Source organism: Platalea leucorodia (genome assembly GCF_965183815.1).
Source record: "Platalea leucorodia genome assembly, chromosome: 9".
In the NCBI taxonomy this organism is placed as follows: Eukaryota; Metazoa; Chordata; class Aves; order Pelecaniformes; family Threskiornithidae; genus Platalea; species Platalea leucorodia.
In genome coordinates this window covers 2,871,149-2,893,468 of record NC_138831.1, presented here as the reverse complement: position 1 = coordinate 2,893,468, position 22,320 = coordinate 2,871,149, and the positions used below count along the sequence as shown (strand labels likewise).

The window sequence follows — 22,320 nt, the reverse complement described above, 5'->3', positions numbered from 1 at the left end:
TCTTTTCCAACCTTAACGATTCTATGATTTCTGCATTCTCCAAAGAAGTCTTCAGAAAATAAAAAACAAGATCTACAAAAGAGTAAATACTTTAAAAAGGTCCCATTCCTATTTTTTTCCTTTGCTGTAGATCTATTTTTGTGTTGCCAATCCGTTTTACTCATATTTGGCTTTGTTAATTCCAACTTATTTTGACTGTTTCTTTAGGCAGGGCAAACACATGCAAGCTTCCAATATTCTTGAAATATTTTATTATAAAGCACTTCAGACAAACTTTGATTCAAAAAAAAAAAAATTCTTATCTGTAAAAGGAAACTATTTTAAAACAACATTGATAAAGAAAATAGACTGTTCTTAAGCATCAACTTCAGTTAGAGCTCTTCTGTAATGAAATCTAAAGACAAAACTGACGGGTCAAGAGCTATTAATTTCATATGTATACTCATAAAAGGGAGACTAAGATGTTACACAGACATCATGGAGCATCTTATTGTTGATAACGAAATAGGAACACTTGATAGTTAATTCTGGCCTGACAAAGCAGTCCAACATTTAAATATTTTTCAGTCCCAAAAGAGACAAAGCATTACCGTTTCTCATTCAATAATTAAGCCAGCCCCGGGTAAGGGTTAAAGCCACTTCAAAGCATCTAACATAAGCTCTTCATTTCATGTACTTCTCCTGTTGATCGGCCAAGATTTTTGCTGAGGATTTGGCATCATAGAAAAGTTCATTTATTTCTTCAATATGCTCTTTCTCAATGCTGTCCTTCCCATTAATCTTGGCGAGCAGGTTAGCCGGGGTCAGTAACTGCACAGCATACCTGTGATCAAACAGAGATGGATGAATAATGACAATTCAGTGCATCCCAGAGAACCGAATAGATGTAGGGGTGGGAGATTTGTTAGGAAACACACAGCTCTGCCAGCGGTATAAAAAGTCTGCAAGACCCCCCAGCACGTACATTCCTTAAAGGAGGAAAGCGGAGGATTCCCACTCTTTTTTAATGTTAGCCCTCTTCTTAATAGACCACATTACTGTATGGGAGAGGGTTGTCTCACTTCCAAGAGTGAGTTACCCTAGAGTGTTTTTAGACCCAGCCAATACTTAAGAGAAAAGCCAGCTGCACTCAACTTACCTTAAGGTTGTCTTGGTACCAATTTCCCCTAAATGGTTTAGAGCTTCTTCACTAATATTAATTCCTTCTGTCTGAGCACGAAGTTTTATGATCTGTTGGGATGAACGAGCAAGTGAGGTACCAGCCCAAACAATTAGCACGCTATACTACTTAGCTTAGTATCTGGAAACTCTGTCAGCTTAGAGATGAGACATGCTATAAAATGAGATGGTGTGGAGAGTTATCCTAGTGTAACTTACCACTAAACTAGAATTTGTAAAATTCTGAGTTTGAATAGGCAAATTTATATTTTGAAAAATATACGTTGAAAAACTGATTAGCACAAAAGGCAGGTAAAGTGACATGTCTGGACTACGAACCCTTCATGATAATTCTGCATGGTTAGCAACGTACATCTACTAATAAGGACCAGAATACGAGAACTTATACAAGAAAATGGAAAAAGTATGCGGGAAGTGAGTGCCAGCTGGAGCCTTGTGGACAGCTACACCAGTTAGTTACTAAGTTTTGCAGTGTATCATTGCTGCTATACAGCGGGCCCTCCAAAAAGCCCCACAGAAAGCTACGCCCTTTCCTTAGCAGCTCACAACACGCTTTTTATTCAATTGACAAGAAGATAGTAAAATAAATCAAAAAGTTACTTTCTATGATTCACCTATTCCTGCAAGACGAAAAAAATCACTAAGAAGAATCTAATCTTTCAAGAACAGTCTCAGGCTTGTACCAGTTTGAAGATCTTTACGAAGTTGGAGAGCAAGATATCACTAATAAGCCTGAGCATATAAAGCTGTAACAAAAGTGGCACAAGTCTCTCGGTAGTCCGTATTGCCAGCTGAGTGATAAGGGGCAGACTGGATAATGATGTTGTGTTGTAGCGCTGAGATAACTCTGGAACTGCGAGCCTCATATAATACAGGTATTTTTCACTTTGGCAGCTTTGTAAACAAGATATCAAGAAGCACTCGTTTAAATTAAAGCCATAAAAACACGCTAGGGGAGTCAGAGTAGGGAACAGAGTAAGAGAGGGGCTTGAAATGGCAGGAAGTTGTGCTAAGATATTAATACTGAATATTGGCAATGCTGCTGCAAACGGCAATTTCAAATTGAAGATTTTTTTCTGTCTTTTAGATCACTCAGACACTTTCCATTCAAATACTGCTACTTTGCTCTTCCCCTTCTAGAAACAAGGTGTCTTGAATGCCACATCTTTAACAACTTTTTTTATATATAACTTTTTATCTAGCAACTTGGTAGAACCTTACCGAAGGACTGGGGCCCAAGCCGTTAACCCAGCAAATACATATATAAATAAATAAGTTGCTATCAAATAGGAAAAGAAGTGTTTATCAGGTAAAATACATTAGAAACAAAAAGTCCAGGTTATAACCTTTACTATCTAACAGCAGGCACGTATGCAAAAAGGTTTGATGATGACAATACCTGACTAGAATATGCATAAAAGCAAATTTTCTCCCTATTCTGGTTGCATGAAGGTAACTGTGGGTCCTGCTCTCAGAGCAGAGCTAAACAATGGGATTTCTACTTTATCAACACAAAGAGAAATATTCTGAACTGGTTATGAACTGGTTTCAGTAGATAAATGGACAATTCTTGTGCTGATAAACAGATCAATTGTGAAAGGCCAAGGCAAAGAGTCTCGCACAGAAACATCAGCAGTGCAAACTTCTTCCTAGCAGGAAAGAAAAATGGGAGCAAAAATAGCAATTCATAATAGCAAAAATGGGAGCAGAAAAATAAATTTATGGACGTCTTATTTTTAAACGTCCTCAACTGTATTTAGTCAGAAACCAAAGTTAAGTGTAATAGCTCCTCTTCTCCCAAGAGAAGTCATTCACAAGCCTTAATTTAAGGGAAGATGAGGTTATCTGACTATGGGAACATGATTTATGGCATGTGATGTCTGGACTCTATTTTTAGCTTTAGGAAATGCTACTGTAAACACTTCCTTTCCCCCATCCCTGGGGAGAGTGGAAATCACAGCACTTACCCAGCTCTTCTGAAAACCAACAGTTCAGAAATGAGCTCTGTAACGGTGCATTATCTGCATGATAATACAGCACACTAGGCAGGTCTTACATATAGCAACCGTAACGAAAAGTAACTCAGAGTACGTACTGCTACTACCCTAACTACACAAAATTCACACACAGTGTAAGGAAGTCCAGACAACAGTCTTTAACATCTCCAGACTGAGTAAAAGTCACGCTTTAAAATTTGTTTTGTATACAGACAAAACATCATCGTATTATTAAATCACTGGGCTGCTTCTACCGTAATCTATACTATAATGCTTTAAAGTGTCCTTTTAGGTACAAAAAAATCATCCTGAGAACGGCTCACAACAGCCGTATGTGAAAAGCTCCTCAAACCAAGTGAAATGAAGCTTTGCCTCTACGTTTATATTCGATAAATGCCTCGGCTTCACCTTGGCACTTATCCAGCAGCAGGAGACTATTATCTCGTGACAACGCTCTCCTCCATTGACACTATCTCTTAAATAATACAAAGAATTGACATGATAAACCGTAACGTCTTCTGCATTGTGTCACTGCACAGCATTGAGACGCTAATGAGGGGGATCTTTGACACGATGCATCATAATGGCACCCAAGCATTATAATCGATACACAATACATTGTGATGGCCCCACAGGAAAAGTTTCAGGCGTTTAGAAGCATATCTCTGCACCGCCTACTGTGCTTACATTTCCAAACTTGACTAGGAGCATGAAAATCCTCCCAGTTTCAGGAGACGGTCCTAGCAGGTTAAAGCTATAAAATGTGACACTGAAAAAGCCCTACCTGCTGGAACCTGCGAACTCTACGGAAAGCACGTCTGCGCAAGAGGCAAGGTGAGCTAACAAGCCCTGCTATTCCATGCAAGCGAGAGGTCACTTTCAGCTCTAGGTATGCTTACCAATACAACTCATCAGTGGGTGGAAATCAGACAGAGAAATTGCGTGCGCAATTTTAACCAGCTTACTGTAAATGGTTACTAACGCAGCACGCATTTAGGAAGTGGTAAGCTTTCTGGCACAAGCCCTGGTGACCACAAAGTGTCAAACAGCTCTATAGTAACAGAATATACAGAGACGTAGCAGTCGTCCCAATAGATTAGAAGTCCAGGGACTTTTTAGAATTTCTCTTAAAACGCTGTACATACCTGCTTCATTTCTTGGGGTGTATACAGCATGGTTCGGATAATCATCACTCTGTCCAGCAGGTCCAGTGGTATTCCATGAGGAGACACTACATCCTCGGTGCCTCTACAGGAGAAACCAAACAGAAAGAGATCAGATACTATTCTGAGTTCAGTACGGTGACTTTACTAAAATCAGTTGTAAGTGACTACACATCTACTAGTTTACAATTCTCGTGTCTTCCCGTAGAGACAGACGCCCCAGACAGAGACAGGAGACGTCCTAGTCTGAAGTTCATACTGGACAGCCCAAGGGAAACAAATACTATTTCTGGAGCTCTTAAACATGCCACTCAAAAATACTTAGAGGTGGTGCTTTCCTTCATGTTTCCCTGCATGGTATCTTACAATACAGTCTTATCTAATGTTCCAAAGTATCTTCCAGCAAGGAACAAATCAGTCTTACTAATTTGTTTAGCAGTATCAGTAGAAATTATATACAGTATCATCCATTTGGAGAACGTCCCCTCTTGCTGAATAAGCCATTACTCTGTTCAATCCTTCCCCCAGTCCTTCCAGTAAATACTTCAGTGGTTTACATTCCATGCTTGCAATCCAGCAAATTGAGAAGTGGAGGTCTGTGCATGAAGGGCAGAGCAGGATCTAGACCCCAACAATTTTATTTGTTTGATGTACAACACCCAACAGCAAGGGCTGCAGACACCTCTACTCTTGGTTTTCCAAGACCACCACAATTTGCTGTGAAGTCAAGAGTGAAAGATATCCAGATTTCATGAGATCTACACAGATTGCAGGTAAAACCAGTAAAGTGCTGGTAGATAACTCCATCTCTAAGTTCTAGTGCTAGTATTCAGGCACTGCAGCTTTGGCCATGGTCCTCCTTGGGAAATGAATCAAAATGCCCTGCAATCATCTGCTGTGCTCCCGAGTAGATGGTGTTCTCTCCTCCGAAGCGATTCCTTCTCTTATGAGGTTACAGAATCAACTATGCTATACAATTAATTTTTCCCCAACCCTTTTAAGAGCCATCAGCAGGCAAATCAGAGCATCGCTAACTACTTGAGATAGTAGTATACTATCAAAGTAGCTTGCTTTTAAGGATTTAATTTAGCAATATTAGATAGAATTATTCTATGGAAATCTTCCTTTCTTAAATTACAGTTTTTTCATAACAAGATCTGCAGTGAATCCACAGTGACAGATCTCTATTTGCTCTACTTTTACAAGACAGCCTTTTTATGCCTTTGCAAAGAGAGCACTGCAATGTCCACCTTAAACATTTTTGAAGGGCTTATCACCTTAACTCCTAAGCAATGCAAGCAGAGAAAGATTAATACCAGATGAGCCACTAAGAGAGAAAGGAATAGCTGGTTACACAGCTGAATTAAATCAATTTAAAGAGCAGCAATCATTGCTAATGACAGCTTGTTTAGACATAATTAGACCTAGACCACAAATTAGCAGTAGAACTTAAGGAAGAGTCTGAAAGAGGAGAGCACTTTTACTGAACATGCAAAGAATGCATTGCGTGGGTGCAAAATATTGAAGTGGAGGCACGAACTGCAGTGAGATGAAAAACAAGTTAGTTGGCAAGACCGAAGAATCACAAGAAGCCAGACCAACATAGTAGGAAACAACAAAGGGTAGGGAGAGGCTGAACTGTGACATGCTTTAACAGTAAGAACAGGAAGCTTAAGTCTGATGCACTGAGGATAGAAAACAGCAAAATCAGCCAGAAGAAGCAGAAAACTATGATATTGGAGGTTTGTAGCCCTTTTGATGTCCCTAATGTGCAAGCAACAGATGTGTTGAGGTATCCCATGAGAAAGGTAATTGTTACAGATGACCCAGGAAATAAGACAATTCAGAAGCTGTTAGAGGGATGTGTCAGTGGAAATAAAAGGAGGAATTCCATTCTGCTTTAACTCAGCCTGGCATTAGGTGCCTGTCCCATCACGAAGCTCACAAGCAGTTCTTGAGCGCTGATGCACCTTGTAACCCAGGGATGACCACAGATGTCGGTATCGGAGACAAAAGCCTTGAAAGATTGTAACTCTGCTGATACAGCTAATTCCAGGGTTTACGGACCAATGCAAACTGGAAAAGTCAGCTTTAGACATCATACCTGATAACGCAGTTTCCTCGATTGGAAGCAAAGATGACAATGGGGGAAATAGAAGATTCCAGGGCTCGGTGCAGGTATGTGAAACATTCAATATCCAGCATGTGAACTTCATCTACAAAGAGTACACCTGGGACTAGCTCTGCAATGCCTTGATCGATGTATTTATTTACCACCTTATTTATCTCTCCTCGAAGTTTGTCTGAGAACAAAAGAAACTGTTAGTTGTTCCGCTAGTGAACTATAGGTCTGTATGAAAGACTTAAAGCAAGTAAAATTCTCCTTGGATTTTTCCATGGTTTGGTATCTTACCACCACAGGGAAAAAATCTCTGTGACACTAAAATTCTGTGGCATTCCCTACTGCATTGGGGAGACCTCTGTGCAGCAAAGCGTTTCTAAACTGAACTTCTAGCACTTAACTGGGGTAGTCTGTCCCCTCACATAGCTTGTGAAACACTATCATTTTTGTGGGTTTGGGGAGTTTGGCAGGGGAGGGGGAGTCAGACAAACCTCAGTTTAAAACATGAAGCTTAACAAAGTTTCCAAGCATGGCTGAAAAGAACACCTCTGAAAGAATAAAATATTGCTACTGTATTTCAGCAAAGAAGTTGTGTTTAACACCAAAAAAAAAAACAGGGCTATATAAATTTCTGTGAACATATGGATCTCAAAGCTACGCAAGATGTTACATCGATAAATCTGACATTAGAATAAGCAAAGTGACCTCTGGAACAGACTAAATACTTCAAAAGACCGCCATTCAAGTTAGGTATTGAAACAGACTTTGATCTAAATTTAGATAGTCGCTTACAGAAACATCATTTCTCTCAAAGCAAAAAGGAGAATAGATCTTTCTGTAGATCTTTTTTTTTTTCCTCCAATGATCTGTAAGTAGGAAGAGCAGCAGTGCACTTAGAGCATCAAGTCAATAAGACAGCTGCTATAGAGGTGTCTAAACCAAACCAAGGTTAGAGGCTTAAGAAGCCATTTTTCTGTTCCACAGAAATTCGGTATGGTTGCTTCACATAAGCATGCATCCCAACAATGGTGTTTTAGGTTTTTTCGGTTGTTCAGTTTGGCTCTTTGTCAAGGTGCGACCCTCGCACTCTCTGGCAGCAGTGTTTCGAGAAAGGGGGATGGCATTAGCATTCTAACCTCCTTCTCCCCAGGAAGACAGGTGCAGAGTACAGTATGTATTTTATCACCCTATGTGTGAACAACTAACATGTTGTACTGTTTCCAGCCATTGCAATTCTAGCAGCTGTATCACTGCTTTTCGAAATCTGAATATTTATGAATAAATATTACGCAGGCATTCATTTAGAGATGGTGCATGAATAACCCTATTTTTAATCCTTTTCTAACTGGCAAACATATAGGTTATATTGGTCTAAAAATACCATGCAGGATTCATACCAGTAATTTCAGTTTTCTTAGGCTTCATCAATTGTCCCATCATAGAAAGGATGTCTTGCCCACCCTAGGAAAAGAAAGTTACAGATCAGCTATGAGGTCTTGTAGTGAACACATACCAGGAGAATTTTATAAATCAGGAACTGGTTAAAGAAGTTGTTTCTTGCAGTTAACTTGATACTTTATATCAGCAGTGTTGATATCTGTCAAAGGTTAGGTCACTTCACTGCGGCAGTATTCTAAACACAAACTTAGCCACCTCCTCACCCTTTCGTTAGCCTCGTTCGTTTGGAGAACATAAAAAACCAAAATGAGATATCCTCTTTTAAAAAAAATTGTCACAGAAAAGCTCATAAGGATTAAAATTGTCAGGGAACAGAGAGACTTGGATTGTCTGCGTGCACAGTAGGTGTTCAACCTGTAAACACACGAACCATTACGCTGAGTTTTAATAGTTTTTAACACCTTGATTCTTATCATGTAAATGATTTTGTTGGAAAAAGAATGTTTATTTTGAAATGGAGTAGGTTAAGGGCTTGTAGTATCTACATACTGTAGGGGTGCCAGCCTTTAAACAAGGATACTGTATTGTTAGTGGCTTTTGTTTGACATAGATGGAATTCCCTCAGTGCTGGGTTTATGTTAAGATACAGCATGGAGTAATTCTCTTTTCAACTTTTTGCTGCGATTTGCTCAGAGCTCCACGGAAAGTCATAAGGAAATTTAACAGGAGATTATGAAACATTTCTGAAGGAAGCAGGGACATCAACAGAACCCGCAGCAGTTAAAAACACTTTGTGACCTTTTATCATAGTGCTTGCAGTTTCCGTTTCACGGCCACAAAACCATAAACACAGAGCAGAATAAATTAATCTGTATTCAGAACTTTCGATAAATAAAACGATGCAGATCTGGTTGCTGCTACTTCCCATCTGTAGGTAACATTCCTTCTGGAGAGAAAGAAATAATCTCTTTTCCTGGTCAAGAGGAACAGCCCACACTGCTCTTTCTCTGCAGGGGATGGGGCACAGTGGTGGAGGGAAGGGGAGAGCTAGGTCTAGATTATGCATTAACTGTGAAGGGAGTGGGTCCCAGATACCTGTGTGGAAGCTCCGCTATGGCTATAAGGCTGTTCTCTGTAGTGTTAGGAAATGTACTCTGATAAATATTCCATGACCAGGTGCGTGAATCCTAACCCAGCAACTGTCTCTTTAACCTGTATGGCAGGGCCACTGAGGTAGCCAACTGCAGCATCACCTCCCTCCGGAGAGGAGAGGTAGACTGGCCTTCACAGTGTAACACCTACTGCTTTTCCCATAGTGGAATCTTCGGGGGGGATTTAGGACAGCTCAACTTTCTACATCTCCTTGATTATTCTAGTAACCGTCACATCTATGTCAAATAATTTTTCTGTAAAGACTTCATCTGTGGAGTCAGATACCTGAGGTCGAGCATTGGCCACATCCAAGTCATGCAGAGTGACATCCTGAATAATTTCCTTTTTCTTGTGCACATCACCCTTTGGCAAGGGAACATACTCTTCAGCTTCAAGGTCAAATTCCGTAGCATAGATATCACACCTGCCTTGCCTCTGAGAAAAAGCAAAGAAGAGAAACCTAGGTATAGAATTAGTTTCAGTGCCAAAACCTTGAGTGACATGAACTTGATAAAAAGGGCTTGGTTCACAATTCCACTCCTGAGAAGCCTCAGCTGACAATTCAGACATCCCACTCCCTGCTCAGCAACAGGCATACCCTATCTACTGATCAAAGCTCAAAAACTCTGTTGAAAAACACCCGATATTTTCAGTGGTAAGAATATTCCACTCCTCCCTCCCCTTCTTTTAACCGTATGCAACTCCTGCTAAAGGACAAATCCAGCAGATTAACTAGAGACTGGGAGAACTGTTGAAGACTCCTTTGTAGGTGGGTGATTTATCATATGATACAAAATATTATGCTCATCCATTAAACGGCAAGTATCGCTGTACACTACTTTCTAAATCAGATATGAAAAGAATGCTAACTAATGCAGTATTCCCTTCTACATGTATATATCTTTTAGAGAAAATACCAGAGCGATAAAAGAAAGATTAAATACACTGCACATGTCATCCTGAAAATGACTAAAGTTGCTTGGTTTTCCCCCCCTTCCCTTGAAGATGTCTTGATCTTAAAGAAAAGAAAACTCATCCAGACAGCATCAGTGATAGCTTCCTTGCCAGATGACCTTAATTGTGAACCAGATGACCACGTTCTTTCAGTGCAAGAGAGAATTTTCTCTCCAGATAAGGAAAACACTGGGCTCTTTTTAAAACTTCCGTGTAACCATTTCATGTCAGTTAAGGTTAATAAATCGGAGAGCCTTCTCACAAAGGCAGAGGAAGGTCTGCAAGAATACATACACCCACATAAAAGTGCAGAACTTTTCTTTTACCTTGACGGCTCCACTGTTTGCTTCAATATAAATAACGTCACCAGTTTCCACTCGCTCCTTCTGCAAGCTTTCAAATATGCTTGGGTCCAGCTGGAGACAAGCGAACATCACAGTTGGTCAAAACAGTTCCATATTGTTACAGTAATCAGGGAAGAGAAATTTAGTCTAAAGCTCAGTCCCACCAGTCAAAATTAAACTGCAACTCCCCCCAACAACACCTCTAGGATTTTATAAAGCTTTTAACACTTGGAGTAGTGATAGAGAATAAATCTGAAAGAAGATGCAGAGAACTTACTTTCTCACCAAAAATATCTGCTATCTGAGGGAAGCAACAGTAAGTGCCAGAAACATAATGATAATGATACCAGTGAGCATCACAAAGTGTGCCTTTGTGTAATGTGACAATATATTTATACCTAGGATGTAGCACTTCTCTTGCTTTCTAACAAAACTTTTATAAAAAATCCTGCTATAGCACTGGATTATGCTACTTGATTTCTTGAATTTGTATCCTCTGTGGAGCTGTGTGAGGGAGAGTGAATGTAGAATACGTTAGATGCCTTTGTTTCTCCCAGTACGTGTTTATTCACTTTTGCCCTGCATTTTCTTGTTTTCAGAGTGAACGAATGCAAGATGATAACAACAGAGACAGCTTTCAGTTCTCTCATACTCTAATTGACAGGGAAATTGAACAACATGGACAGAGACTTGTACAAGAAAACAAAGGGAAAGTGGGTCTGAGCTGGCAACATACCAGCTCAATTTCCAGTTCAAATCAAATATTCACTAGAGCACACCTCCCCATGTAGAAAGAAGGGATGTGACAGAAAGAACAATTTATACTGAAGCAGGCAAGATTTCCCAAAACCATCCTCAAAAATTCAGTTGAGAATCAGGAAAACAAAACCAAACAAGACCTTTCTTGTATGCTTGTTATCACAAACATGAATTTATAGCCAGGGTCAGTGTGAGTGTATCATGGACTGCGACAGATCATAGTTCAGATTCCCAGCGGAGCCCATTTTTCTGTGGTACTAGTAATGCTGCAAAACTGCATCAGGATCTCTTCCTGCGTAAACTCTCCCTTAACTCATTGAAGACATAAAAGCGTGTGCTGCCAAACAGAAAAATAACAGGGGCTGCTAACTGAGCGATGGGTTTATCCCCCATTTCAGTTAGTAGGAGACAAGACTAACATCTAAATATTTTACACAAAGCAGATAAACATACACGCTCGGGAGTAGGATAAATTCCTCGAGCAAAAGAAAGCAGCCTCCTGGCATCCCCACTCTACAGAGATGGGGATCAAGTGCTTGAAATGGAAATAAGAAGTGCTAAAAATAGAAGAGGCAGACCTGAAATACTTAAGGAAATTTTTGAGACTCTACCATGCGTACCTTCAACTGTTTGGTTCCCTTTGCAGTTTTGAGTCCTATAATTACGTGGCTGATGGTTTTGCCATACCCCCCCATAGGATTTTCAGTCTCACATGGAGTTAGTTCTGTGACTTCTCCTTCATAAACCTCCTTGGTCTCTTTAATCCTCAACCCTGCAAGAAATGGTTTAGAATAGTTTCAGTACACAAATCAATGGCCGTATACACTCAGGAGTCTGCTGCATTACTGCCAACAGAATGTAACATATTATTAGGCTGCATTACATTTAATGGTCATTTTTTACTTGCAGAATTAGAAAGATCAATTATTGTTCTTTTCTTCAATATTAAGGGAGAATACTCATCCTGTGTCATCAGAGTGAAAGTTCAGCCCACGTTCTGACCCACAAAGCACTTTATTAAACTCTGAGAAATTATTTTCTTTCTGTCTTTATTATTAGTTCTTGAAGCAAATGTCAGTATCCTCTTTCTTCTCCCTCCCTCAAAGAGGGGATTTGCTCAATTTGTTCCCCTACGCTAAAGTCAGTTCATCGTTCATCCGAGAAACAGTTTATCGTCTGAAACTAAAGATCAGTGACACTAATATAACTGTGAGTTTTACACAATTTTTGTACCATCAGAAAAGCCCTGCAAAGTAAGGAAAAAGACTGGAGAAAAAAAGGTGACTTCATAAAAAACTTTATATTTTAGCAACCGAGTTAAAAATAGCATAAATTGATTAACAGGTATTGTGTTAGAACTTCATAGAATTAAGAAAAGGTTAATGATGTATCATTTAAAATATTTTTCAAGTTAATAGCAAAAGGTGAGCTAGATAAAACTAAGCAGAATCTGCTATGATGCAAATTTAAAACTATTTTAAAATAGCTGACAACGAAATCCTTACTTAGTTGGTTTTCAGACAGTTGAGCAATCATCATAGTATCTGGGTATCTTCTAATCCAGTCACAACTATTGTAATTAACTAAGTTATTTAAATTGATGAATAATACAGAGCTGAAGAGTTTTACGGTTAGACTGTTCCAAAGAAAAACCACTATCATCACCACCACCGCTACAATTATGCAGACGTTCTAACTACATAAAAGTTCAAAGAACCCACATCTGAAGAGACTCTATAAAGTATTTTATGAGACACACATGCCATACCAAAAATAATGAATGGGCTGTAACAAGATATAAGGAAGTCATCCTGCCCAGTCTGAGGCTATTAGGACTTTATAAAACTTTCCTTGTTCCATAACTTTTCATTTTGCTTTGAAATAGATCAGACACTTCACCAGTAATCTTGAGTTGCTGATAGGGAAATATAAAGAACTGACAAATATGAGTCTGTCTCCCTCTACTGGACCCAAATTAAGACTAGGATTTGAAATGTGAGAAATAGGTTACTTGTGGATAACATGGTAATTTCTTGGTAAGAAACGTCTGCTTTCTCTTATTTAGCACCACATGAAAAGTTCTCTAGAAAGTTAATTTCAGTAATTTTTTTAAAATTGCTTTTCAGGTATGCCAAAACATCAGACAAAAAAAAAGTTAATGAACCTTTGAGTTATAAACTGACCCAGACAAGGCTGCATCACATAGGCTACATATGCAAGGAATGTGAAGCAATAGGGAAAGTGCTGGTGCTGAGAAGAGGACATTCAAAGCTTTGTTCTTCCTTTTTGTTCTGTTTTTAACCTTTCAGCACAAGCTCTATTCTGCTCTGAAAAACTGGAAGCCCATTTGTGTTTGGGGCATATTTTGTAGGCTGCTAAAGCACATCTTCCAGTTCCATTTCATCTGAAAAGAATCAAATTCACACGCTCAGAGCCTGCTCTGCAATGCAAACCAAAGCCAAGTCAGTGAGGACAACCTAGAGATTGCTTCAAAAGCATGCCTCTAACCTAGTGTGCTCATACAGATGTGTCTATAGAAAATATTTACAGATGAACGTGATCTGAACAAAGGTAATCGATGCTTTGAACTTGCTGCTGATTATCCTTTGTTTTCAAATGACTCTGCATGTATCAACTACAAACTTCATTCTCAAGAGCTTTTTAACTTAAACAGAGACCATTCCTACTTACAAATCAGAGGCATGAGTGTAAGAAGGCAATTGTGGGCTATTTCATGTTTTGGTTCAATAGCACTATAGGGAGTTAAATAGTGCTTGTTTGATTTACTGGCAGTTACAATTTGGAGACACAGGGAACAGATATGCTATTTAAGTGGCTATTCCAGCAGTTATTTTTTATCCTTGCCAGCTGCTAATAAGCTCTATACAGGATTAATCTGTCTCAGCTGAAGTTTTTTTAACCCGTACAACAATTCCACCTTCTCATTTCCCACTCTGTCCTTTTATGTTTCTTAGGTATTACAAACTCTCTACTATACCCCACGCAGTGCTTGGCCACAAGACTATGTCAAGTCTATTATTAAAAATTACTCCCAACAATAAAAATTCTGCAAACTCGGAGTCATCCCAGTTTCCTTATACAGTGATGGGTCCAAACCAGTCAGACTCTGTTGTTTCCAAGGGGGAAAAAAGAACAAAAACCAACAAAACCAAAAACCAAAACCAAACCCAAACAAAACTGATGTTAATATCCCTGAACATTTTTATAAATTGAGGTTGCTAAACCCTCTGAAATTAAAATGCACAATATGAGCAATAGATGATGTGTACAGAACCTGTGAATAAGGAATCATACCCCCCTCGCTCCCCCAAAAAACCCTAAATGAGTACTTTAGGTACTAGTTGACATGTGAGCCGAAGCTTCTCTTGCACCCAGCCACAGCCGACATTGCACTGCGCATGCAAAATAATTTTTTTAAAAACGCACCCTTGTAAATTATTTATTTACCAGGCAGGGAAGGTAAAACGTAACAGAGATTTAAACATGATTGGAGAATATTCCATTATAAGAAACAGTAGTTACTAGTCCTTTAAAATATTTCAGAGATTTTTTTTTTTTTACATTGATAAAAATATTCAATAAAGGTTGTGCTATGAAAATGTGACATGGAATTCAACAGAAAGGAATAAAAGAAGTTCCATCTTTCATTAACACCGATATTTGTTTAGAAGCGTGTCTCTGTTGACATTCAGGGAATGCAGGGAACTAACAATGTAGCTGGCTGTTAAACCTTAGCGAGTTAAAATACTGCTATCTCTAGAAATGACAACATGGATGGCAAAAGTTTCATCTGTGGGTTCAGGTTTCCAAATCTCTGACAGGGAACTTCATCACATCAAGGAAATATTGCAGACTACTCAGTCTCTGGCTTCCCTCCCCCAGGCCCTGCCAGATTCATGGTAACTAGAAGACCAGAGACGACTGAGAGCTGCTTTCTTATACAAGTCAATGGAATACTTTTGTTTCATTGCAGAACTGAGAGACTTCTTCACCTTACTGCCACCAAATACTTAGATGAAGTCCAAGGGGAAACATGGTACACAAACCAGGAAGATTAACTGTTAATGTGTTCAGCACTAAAATCAGTTAGGCTATCTTTAGCCAATCCTCATACAAACAAGGGCCGCTTCTAACTGCATTTATCAGCTGTCAGCAGCGATCATATAAGAGATTTCAGATACTCATTGAGGTTGTGTTGCAAATTTAACCAATTTACATCAAGCTTGTAAAAGCACTCTAGAATTGAGGAAGACATTAAGTTAAAGTATTTATTTTGTTGGCATGGAACTTTCTTTGTGCTTGCTGGAACACTAAGTCAGGCTAACACTGCCATTTAGCAGTCCCTGATTAAGCCTGTCGGCTTAGTAGGGTGACATCATGAAAATAAAAAAGGAGAGAGCATTTTTCTGTCTACAAGTGTTTCTGCTAATTTAAGAAACTAAAAATAATTTTTCTTTCAGCTTTATTCAGAGTCACAGGCAAAACCAGGAGATAAACCTGGAGGATGAGAGGAGAATCTGGGGAAACAGAATAAACCATAACATAACAATTAAATTTTGGTTCATAAACAGAAAACCTAACTCCACTACGTGTGGAATAGATTCACTAAATTAAGATCAGCACTGAAAACAAGAACATACAATAATCTGAAAACCACCATGACCACTGAAAAGTTTTTCCTTTTTAGATGATGGGAAAAAGCAAAATAAGTATCATGCAAATATTTAATTCTTCTGTTTTTCTGAAACTTACCAATTGCACGTCGGAAGTTTTCCATTAGAACTTCTGTTTTCTTGATCTCAGTGGAATAGACCTCACTTCCAACCATAGGACAAAAGGGAACTTTACTTCCCAGTTCCTGAGCAATGGCTAAAGCCAAAGCAGTCTTAAAACAAACAAACAAACCAACCCACACGTTAATTTTTGAGAATTAACAAAGGATTCTTTCTGCACAAAGTTAACTTTCCTCATCATATCACCTTCCATATATCAACTATCAATTTAATATTAAGACTATTCTGTCTGACATACATTTCTCACATATAACAGCCCTCCTCCCCCCAAAACAACTTAGACACATATAAAGTGACTTTTATCAAAGACTTATAAAACATCTTAAAGAAACAATACTGGGCATTTGAATTTGACATCTCATACAAATGCAAAAAGTCTTAAATAGCACAGGGAAAAAAAATAAACAAATCAAAAACTATTTAGGCTTTTAATATAAAATTAGCTTCTAAGACTCTTCTTCAGAGACCATATTACCTGGGTGTTTAGTAACCTACAAGAGGTGGTTTCACACTAATGGTGCCCGAACACACCACTGGATACTGCCAATGTCGATGACATGGCAAAAATCAAAATAGAAAGCAGGAAACCATGTCAATACATTGACGAAAAAAATCCCAGCAGACGAAAACATTACGTAACCACTACCCTAAAATGGTTCTGACGACAAATTAAAATAAAATCGACTTGGGAATACTTTATTTCATATCAAAAAAGAAAAACAATACCTTGCCAGTTCCAGGAGGTCCTGCCAACAGCACAGCTCTGCCAGCCATCTTCTTGCTTTTGATTAGTTCCACTATAACCCCACAAGCCTATAAGTTAAATAGGTATTTACACTGTTAACACAAGTATTACTGTAATACCTTTTGTTCCAATATTACTAAAAGCGTTTAGAAATATTAGGTTTTGTGAGCCCACTAAAAATGAAGAGGATTTCAGTTTCATGCACACAAAAAGGGAGGCAAGACCGGAAAAACCTACTTCTTACAATCATTTTATCTGACACAGGCATTAAAAAAAAAAAAATCAAAAATAAAACTCAGCCTAAGAGCACAACTCCAGGAGTGGGAAGGGAGTCTGCATGTACATATAAACGTTTAAAAATAAAACTGGAAATGAATTTTTGACTAAAAATAAAGCAGAAAATGAATCTTTGACTTTCAGAACGACAGATCAGCTAAAGCACCCGCCCCGGGCCAGGCATCGGACTGAAAGGGAAGCGCCAGTCCCCACTTGCACCAAATCTCTTGATTGTTGGTAGGTTCCGTTGCCTTCGATACCCCAATTTCTACGCCTAAAACCCGGGAGACAGTCACCTGCCCTTGCAAAAAAGCAGCGGCGTAAGGAACAGCCCTGATCACCCCCCTCGCTTCTCGCACAGCAGCAGGATACGCGGCGGAGCCCAGGCAAGGACTCTCACTCGCTAACGGGACTTGTAAAGACACCCAGCACAGACCGGACCCGGCCCCCGCGCCGCCCGGGGCCCCCGAGGCTCCCACCTCACCGGGGGCGGAGGCTGCGGAGCCCCGCGGAGCCCCGGCCGGGCCCTGCCGCCCCCCTCGCTCACCTCCCGCGCGTTCTCCTGCCCCACGAGCCCGGCCCCCGCCGGCTTGGCGGTGCCGCTCTCGTCCAGCCCCAGCCCCTTGACATGGCTGTGGGCGGCGATGCGCTGGGTCTTCGAGGTGCTCTTCACCTCCTCGATCTTCATGGCGGGGCAGAACCGTCCCCAACCGCCCGCGCTCGCCACACGCGGCCCGCGCGTTACCAAGGCTCCCGGCGCGCAGCCGCCTCCGCCCGCCCCGCCGCGCCATTGGCCCGTGTGGCGGCGCTCTCGATTCTTATTGGGCGAGACGCATGCCTGTCATCGACGGGGGGTGCATTTTTTTAGGGTCCGTCCACCCATTTCCGTGTGCGACGCCTCCGGAGGGCCCGGCCGGGTGCGGGCGCTGCGGAGGAGTTGGGCCGGGAGGAAGGAATCGGTGGAGAGGGGCTGAGAGGGGGCTTTGTGGGGAGGCGAGCGCAGGCAGGCCCTCCTGGAGGGGAAAAGCAGCTTCTTCTTACTCGGCAGGTTTCTTGGCCCTACATCTACGCGAACACCTTCAGTGAATCTGGTTTGGGGTTGGAGCTGGGAGTTGGGCTGCCCGGGGCCCGCTGACAGTGGGCCAGCAACTGTGAGCAATGCTTTCTGAAAGTCTCTGCTGGGTTTAGCTTACAAAAGTAAGTTGAGGCTTTCCAAGGGTGAGGTGTTTTCTATATCTTTGTGAAAGAAACAGTAAAGGCAATCTCTTACCTCCTCAGTGTCACTCACTAACTTCTCACTTTCAGTGGAACTGCAAAATAATTCTATTCTGTGTATCCAAAGCTTTTACGTAAGCATCTGAGGCGTTAGCATATGCTGTTCCCACAGCATACGTTCCTCCTGAGCTTCGACCTACTGAAATGAGGAGAAACACACCACCTTCTCAGCAGGTAGTTTCATGGCCTCGCAGACCTTACCCTCGTCGCCTCAGGTCTGCGACGCTACGGCCTTTTCGGCTGTCATAGCTCCTAACTGTGCTTCAGCTGTAGTTCTGCTGTGCCTTGTGTGTAGTGTTTGAATGCTGGAGACGGTGATCGCTCACAGTGAAATTTTAGATGGGATCTGGGAACCTGCAGTTGCAGTGACTTCTTGTTTGTAGATATTGGAATCTCTCTCCCCCAAAAAGAGGGGACTCTCTTCCCATGAATATATAGCATTTGCTGTGTTTGATTATAAAACTATGGCTGTGCCTGCAACGTTCAAGGGCAACGGATTAACATGGCGTGATGCAGGAGGGCTGCCTGTGCAAAGGGATGGTGCCATCTCGGCTTTCCCATGCGCTGCCAGGGAGAACTGCAAAAGCAGCCCCGTGATGGTCCGAGCTAGGAGAGTGGCTTTTAGGATGGGAGTTACGGTTCAATTTGCAGAAGCCCAGTGAACAATATATATGCTATTCGTTCCCTTTTTGTCTAAGAGCTTCCATTTGTTTTGTTATAAACGTCATTCAGCAGAGAAAAGGCTTTGCTGTTTGTTGCTTTCTTTTTCTGTTAATTGTTCTGTCAGTTCATATTTACATAATCTAGTTTAAGATTGTAATTACAATATAATTGCACACATATGTAGTTCAACACCTTTGTAAGGGTATCCTATTATACAACTGTTGAGCTAAGAATTTTTGAATCTAACAAATACAAGCTATTCTTTAAGTAATTGAAAAAGCGTGTATACCGTTGGACTCTATACATCCTCTCAGGGTCATATTAGTCACAGGATACAACTGCCTAATACATACTGAACTGCAGACTTTTTTCTTTGTAAAAGAGCAAATATACAACTTTGATTTCTCTAGTGAATTAAACTGCTGCAAGTGGCGTGGGTAAGTCTGATCAGAGTTCAAGTTTCTGCCAGTTCTGGAAGAATAATTAGCAAGCCTTCTAAGAGCTCTGAAGGCAGTGATGCCGTTAACAAGAGGTCCAGGCTAGGGATGGCCCTCCTTTTAAGAAGGGCTAGCAATGGGTGAAATACATAGTCTTTTGTTAACTTGGACTGAAATCTGTCCATACACACCATGTTTTCTTGCTTGATGTTGCAGCTAGGCCTATTTTAGAGATTATGGAGTTTCAAGGACTATTTAATAATATTTGCTTATTTCTTTTTGGTGTAATTCGATATGTAGGCATGTAGATGCCAGGAATAGAGAATTGCTGTTAATCTTCATTATAACTTAGAAGAAGGATAGAAATAGTCTATGTATGTAAAAATCAGATATGCTACATAAAGTTCTCTAACTTTAGAAATACTAATTTAATTAGAGATTTTTTTCCTGATGAAAGTGGGTAACAAACATAAGTGTTAATTGTTTGTCTACAGCAATATGATGTCTCAAAAATAGAACTGGAGTAGAGCCTAAAACTTCAGCTCTGCTAGTGACTGTTGCTGTTCAATAAATAAAATCTACTGCCATAACGAAGGTACAATTTTATTACTGACCTGCAGAAATAGTTATGAAAATGGTTTGGGTTTGTATTTGCAGCAGAAGAGGATATTTCAATATAAAAAAGAACCAGTAAACATTTGTTTGCTTGATAGAGGCAGAAGCCAGCTTCACATCTTACTTGCTGAAGTTAGCATCACTTAACAGGGTTTACAGTCATCCGTAAGCTATGAGTGGTTTGGCACATCTCATTGTATTGATTGTTTTACTCATTCCATATGTTCTTTGAGCATCGTACTGAAATTGTAGTTAAAGAGGGGGAGAAGAGTACGTTTGGGTGAGGGAAAATAAACAGTAATCCTTTAGACCACACAGGATTAATTGTTTATTCCCCAGAAACAGCAGAGTACAAGAGGAACTACTGGAAAGTTAAGAATTGAACTTAAATAGCTTAAATGATCTTTTATAATTGATGTCTGATGTGTTACGATGCATCAGTATGAGGAAATATTGAACCTCAACCTTAACGTGATTTTTGTGAATAGTTAGCACCTTAGAGGGGGAGGGTAAAATCATTCCGTTGCAAAGCATGAGTCATCTTTTTCCTTTGTCCACGCCACCAGATGGAACATGAGTAGGTTCTCCGACCATTCTGCCCAGCTCATGTTATAGATGCTTTGAGTATAATTTAATATTTCACTAGCCAGTTAACTAGAAAAAATAACACCTGTCACTAACAGTCTGAACTGTTATTCCCCAGGTTTAATCAACTCATTTTACCAACGTTTCTTTTGCCCCCCTGTTTGAGGTCTCCTGTTTGGCACAGACGTCATGCGATACCCGATGTGGGAGCTGGAGACTTGAGAGCTGTTTTCCTAGACTAAATGTTTGAGGTTACAGGACGTGGCCTAGTTTCACATAAGCTTTCAAATTTCAGTGGGACATGCTGAATCCTGAAACTGTCAAATAGTGTATTATTTTTGGAGTGAGAGAGAGTACGTGTGTGTGAGTGTGTGAATGACCTTTACATTTTTACCCTATCCCAAAAGTCTGACTTCCTGCCCTTTCTCCCCTGAGTCCGTAAACTTTAGCAATTAAAGTGAACACTTTTTAAGGAAGAAATTCGGTGTAGGGCAAACAACTAGGAAGGGGAATGGTGTATTAAGGAGAAAACAAGGAAAACAGCTAAATGCTATAAACTGCTTGCTTCGTGAGGGATATAGAAAATCTGGAGAAGTTGGGTTTCTTTCATTTTGCCATGTTCCCCTCTCCATCTTAGTAATATCTAGAGCTCTGTGTGTGTGTGTGTGCGGGGGGTGTTCTGTTTTGTTTCCTGCAAAAGAAGCTGAAAGGTTTTTCTTACTCTTCATCAAAGCAATAGGAGCGATGAATCTTAACGAATGCCATCTCTTAATTTCCAAACCTGTAATTAAATCTAAAACCGGGTAAGCTAACAGAAAGAACCTCTCCAAACACTGAATAAAAGTGCTTATGTCTCTATTTATCAAATTTCTCCTCCTTGATATTGGTGATGTAAGTGTATTCATTTCACAGGTACCATGTGCACCCTGATCTTTCGAAGAGCTGTGCCTTCAAGTGACATGTTGCAAAACCAGATCCACAGATGCTAAAATCCTGGAGACAGAGGTATGTTCTGAGTAGTAACACTAACACTGTAGATACTGTAGCAAATTTATGTGGTTTTTTTTTTTCCTTCTCACTACACACGGACAGCTGCTTCCCTATCTAGAGAGTTGCAAGTCTTTTCTGTGTCTAAAGGAAGAAAACTAAGAACAAACCCACATTTCTACCTGGCACCCCTCTTTCTTGCAGGCCACTCATAAGGATAGAAAAGAAATGCCACCATTTTTATGTGAGCAGTGGAATTAAATCCATTTTCCTATGGATTTTTATCTTCCTTCCTTGTATCTCCTTACAAAAAGAATTATCTTTTTTTTTTTTTTGTCCTATGAGTTTTATCCAGTATCCCTCTAGTTACTGTCTGAGCAAAATGCAGCTCTTTGTTTCATTGGTAAGTTGGCAGTCCAAGCAAAATGGGTTACACCTGAGCTCTTGCTGTAGCCTCTTATGCTGTGGGCCATTGAAATGGGCACCTCCTTTACCTCAATGCCAGTTTTCACAAGAGTTGTAGAAACTTTTAGACCTCTATACTTTGTCAAAGCTTGTTGAAAATGGCAGTTATTTTAGATGTTTTGGGAGGACTTCTGGATAACGCCTCTTCTGGGTAGGAATCAGACCTTTTTCCACCTCTTCCTTCTGAATTCATCTAATAATTAATGCTAAAAAAAGAATTAAATGGTAGGTAATATGATACAGGGATATTTGTGTGGATTATAACTGTGTTGGGTCTTTTCTTATGGGAACAGATTACGTTCCCTTCACTTTGCAAGTATGTATTGATATAACAGATTGAGACGTTCAGGGCCACGAAGTGTACATGAGCCTTATAATTTAACAAGAAGC

At 40.1% G+C, this 22,320-nt stretch overlaps 2 protein-coding genes across 4 annotated transcripts in view; one reads left to right on the top strand and one right to left on the bottom strand.

Moving 5' to 3' along the window:
- Positions 1-312: 312 nt before the first annotated feature.
- Positions 313-17,655, bottom strand: RUVBL1 (RuvB like AAA ATPase 1). 2 transcript variants are annotated; one of them, XM_082322786.1, is made up of 11 exons: positions 17,451-17,655; positions 16,609-16,695; positions 15,842-15,974; positions 11,689-11,840; positions 10,292-10,381; positions 9,297-9,446; positions 7,859-7,922; positions 6,444-6,642; positions 4,322-4,424; positions 1,139-1,230; positions 313-823 (listed from the first exon to the last, which is right to left on the bottom strand). In XM_082322786.1, exons 1-11 carry the CDS (start codon positions 17,589-17,591, stop codon positions 664-666), a joined length of 1,371 nt encoding a protein of 456 aa, XP_082178912.1. In that variant the 5' UTR covers positions 17,592-17,655; the 3' UTR covers positions 313-663. The 2 variants fall into 2 exon arrangements, with proteins under 2 accessions (XP_082178912.1, XP_082178913.1); XM_082322787.1 differs by lacking the exons at positions 313-823; positions 1,139-1,230 and adding an exon at positions 3,147-3,200.
- Positions 17,656-17,967: 312 nt separating this feature from the next.
- EEFSEC (eukaryotic elongation factor, selenocysteine-tRNA specific) overlaps positions 17,968-22,320 on the top strand; it is a 212,774-nt gene continuing 208,421 nt past the window's right edge. Inside the window, exons 1-2 of one of the 2 annotated variants that reach the window (XR_014229217.1) lie at positions 17,968-18,100; positions 21,391-21,483. The gene's annotated coding sequence lies outside the window, so the exon portion shown is untranslated. Of the gene's footprint in view, positions 18,101-18,241; positions 18,353-21,390; positions 21,484-22,320 lie in introns of those variants that run through there. The other variant, XR_014229218.1, reaches the window with a different exon arrangement.

What these genes read in the sequence shown, in the direction of transcription:
- RUVBL1 (XM_082322786.1), bottom strand. Translation starts at nt 17,591, where the DNA reads ATGAAGATCGAGGAGGTGAAGAGCACCTCGAAGACCCAGCGCATCGCC. An exon ending in TGGCCAATGCTCGACCTCAG is followed by an intron (nt 7,923 to 9,296) that starts GTATCTGACTCC and finishes TTCTTTTCCTAG; the next exon opens with GGTGGGCAAGACATCCTTTC. An exon ending in CGAGGAAACTGCGTTATCAG is followed by an intron (nt 4,425 to 6,443) that starts GTATGATGTCTA and finishes TTTCTCCTGTAG; the next exon opens with AGGCACCGAGGATGTAGTGT.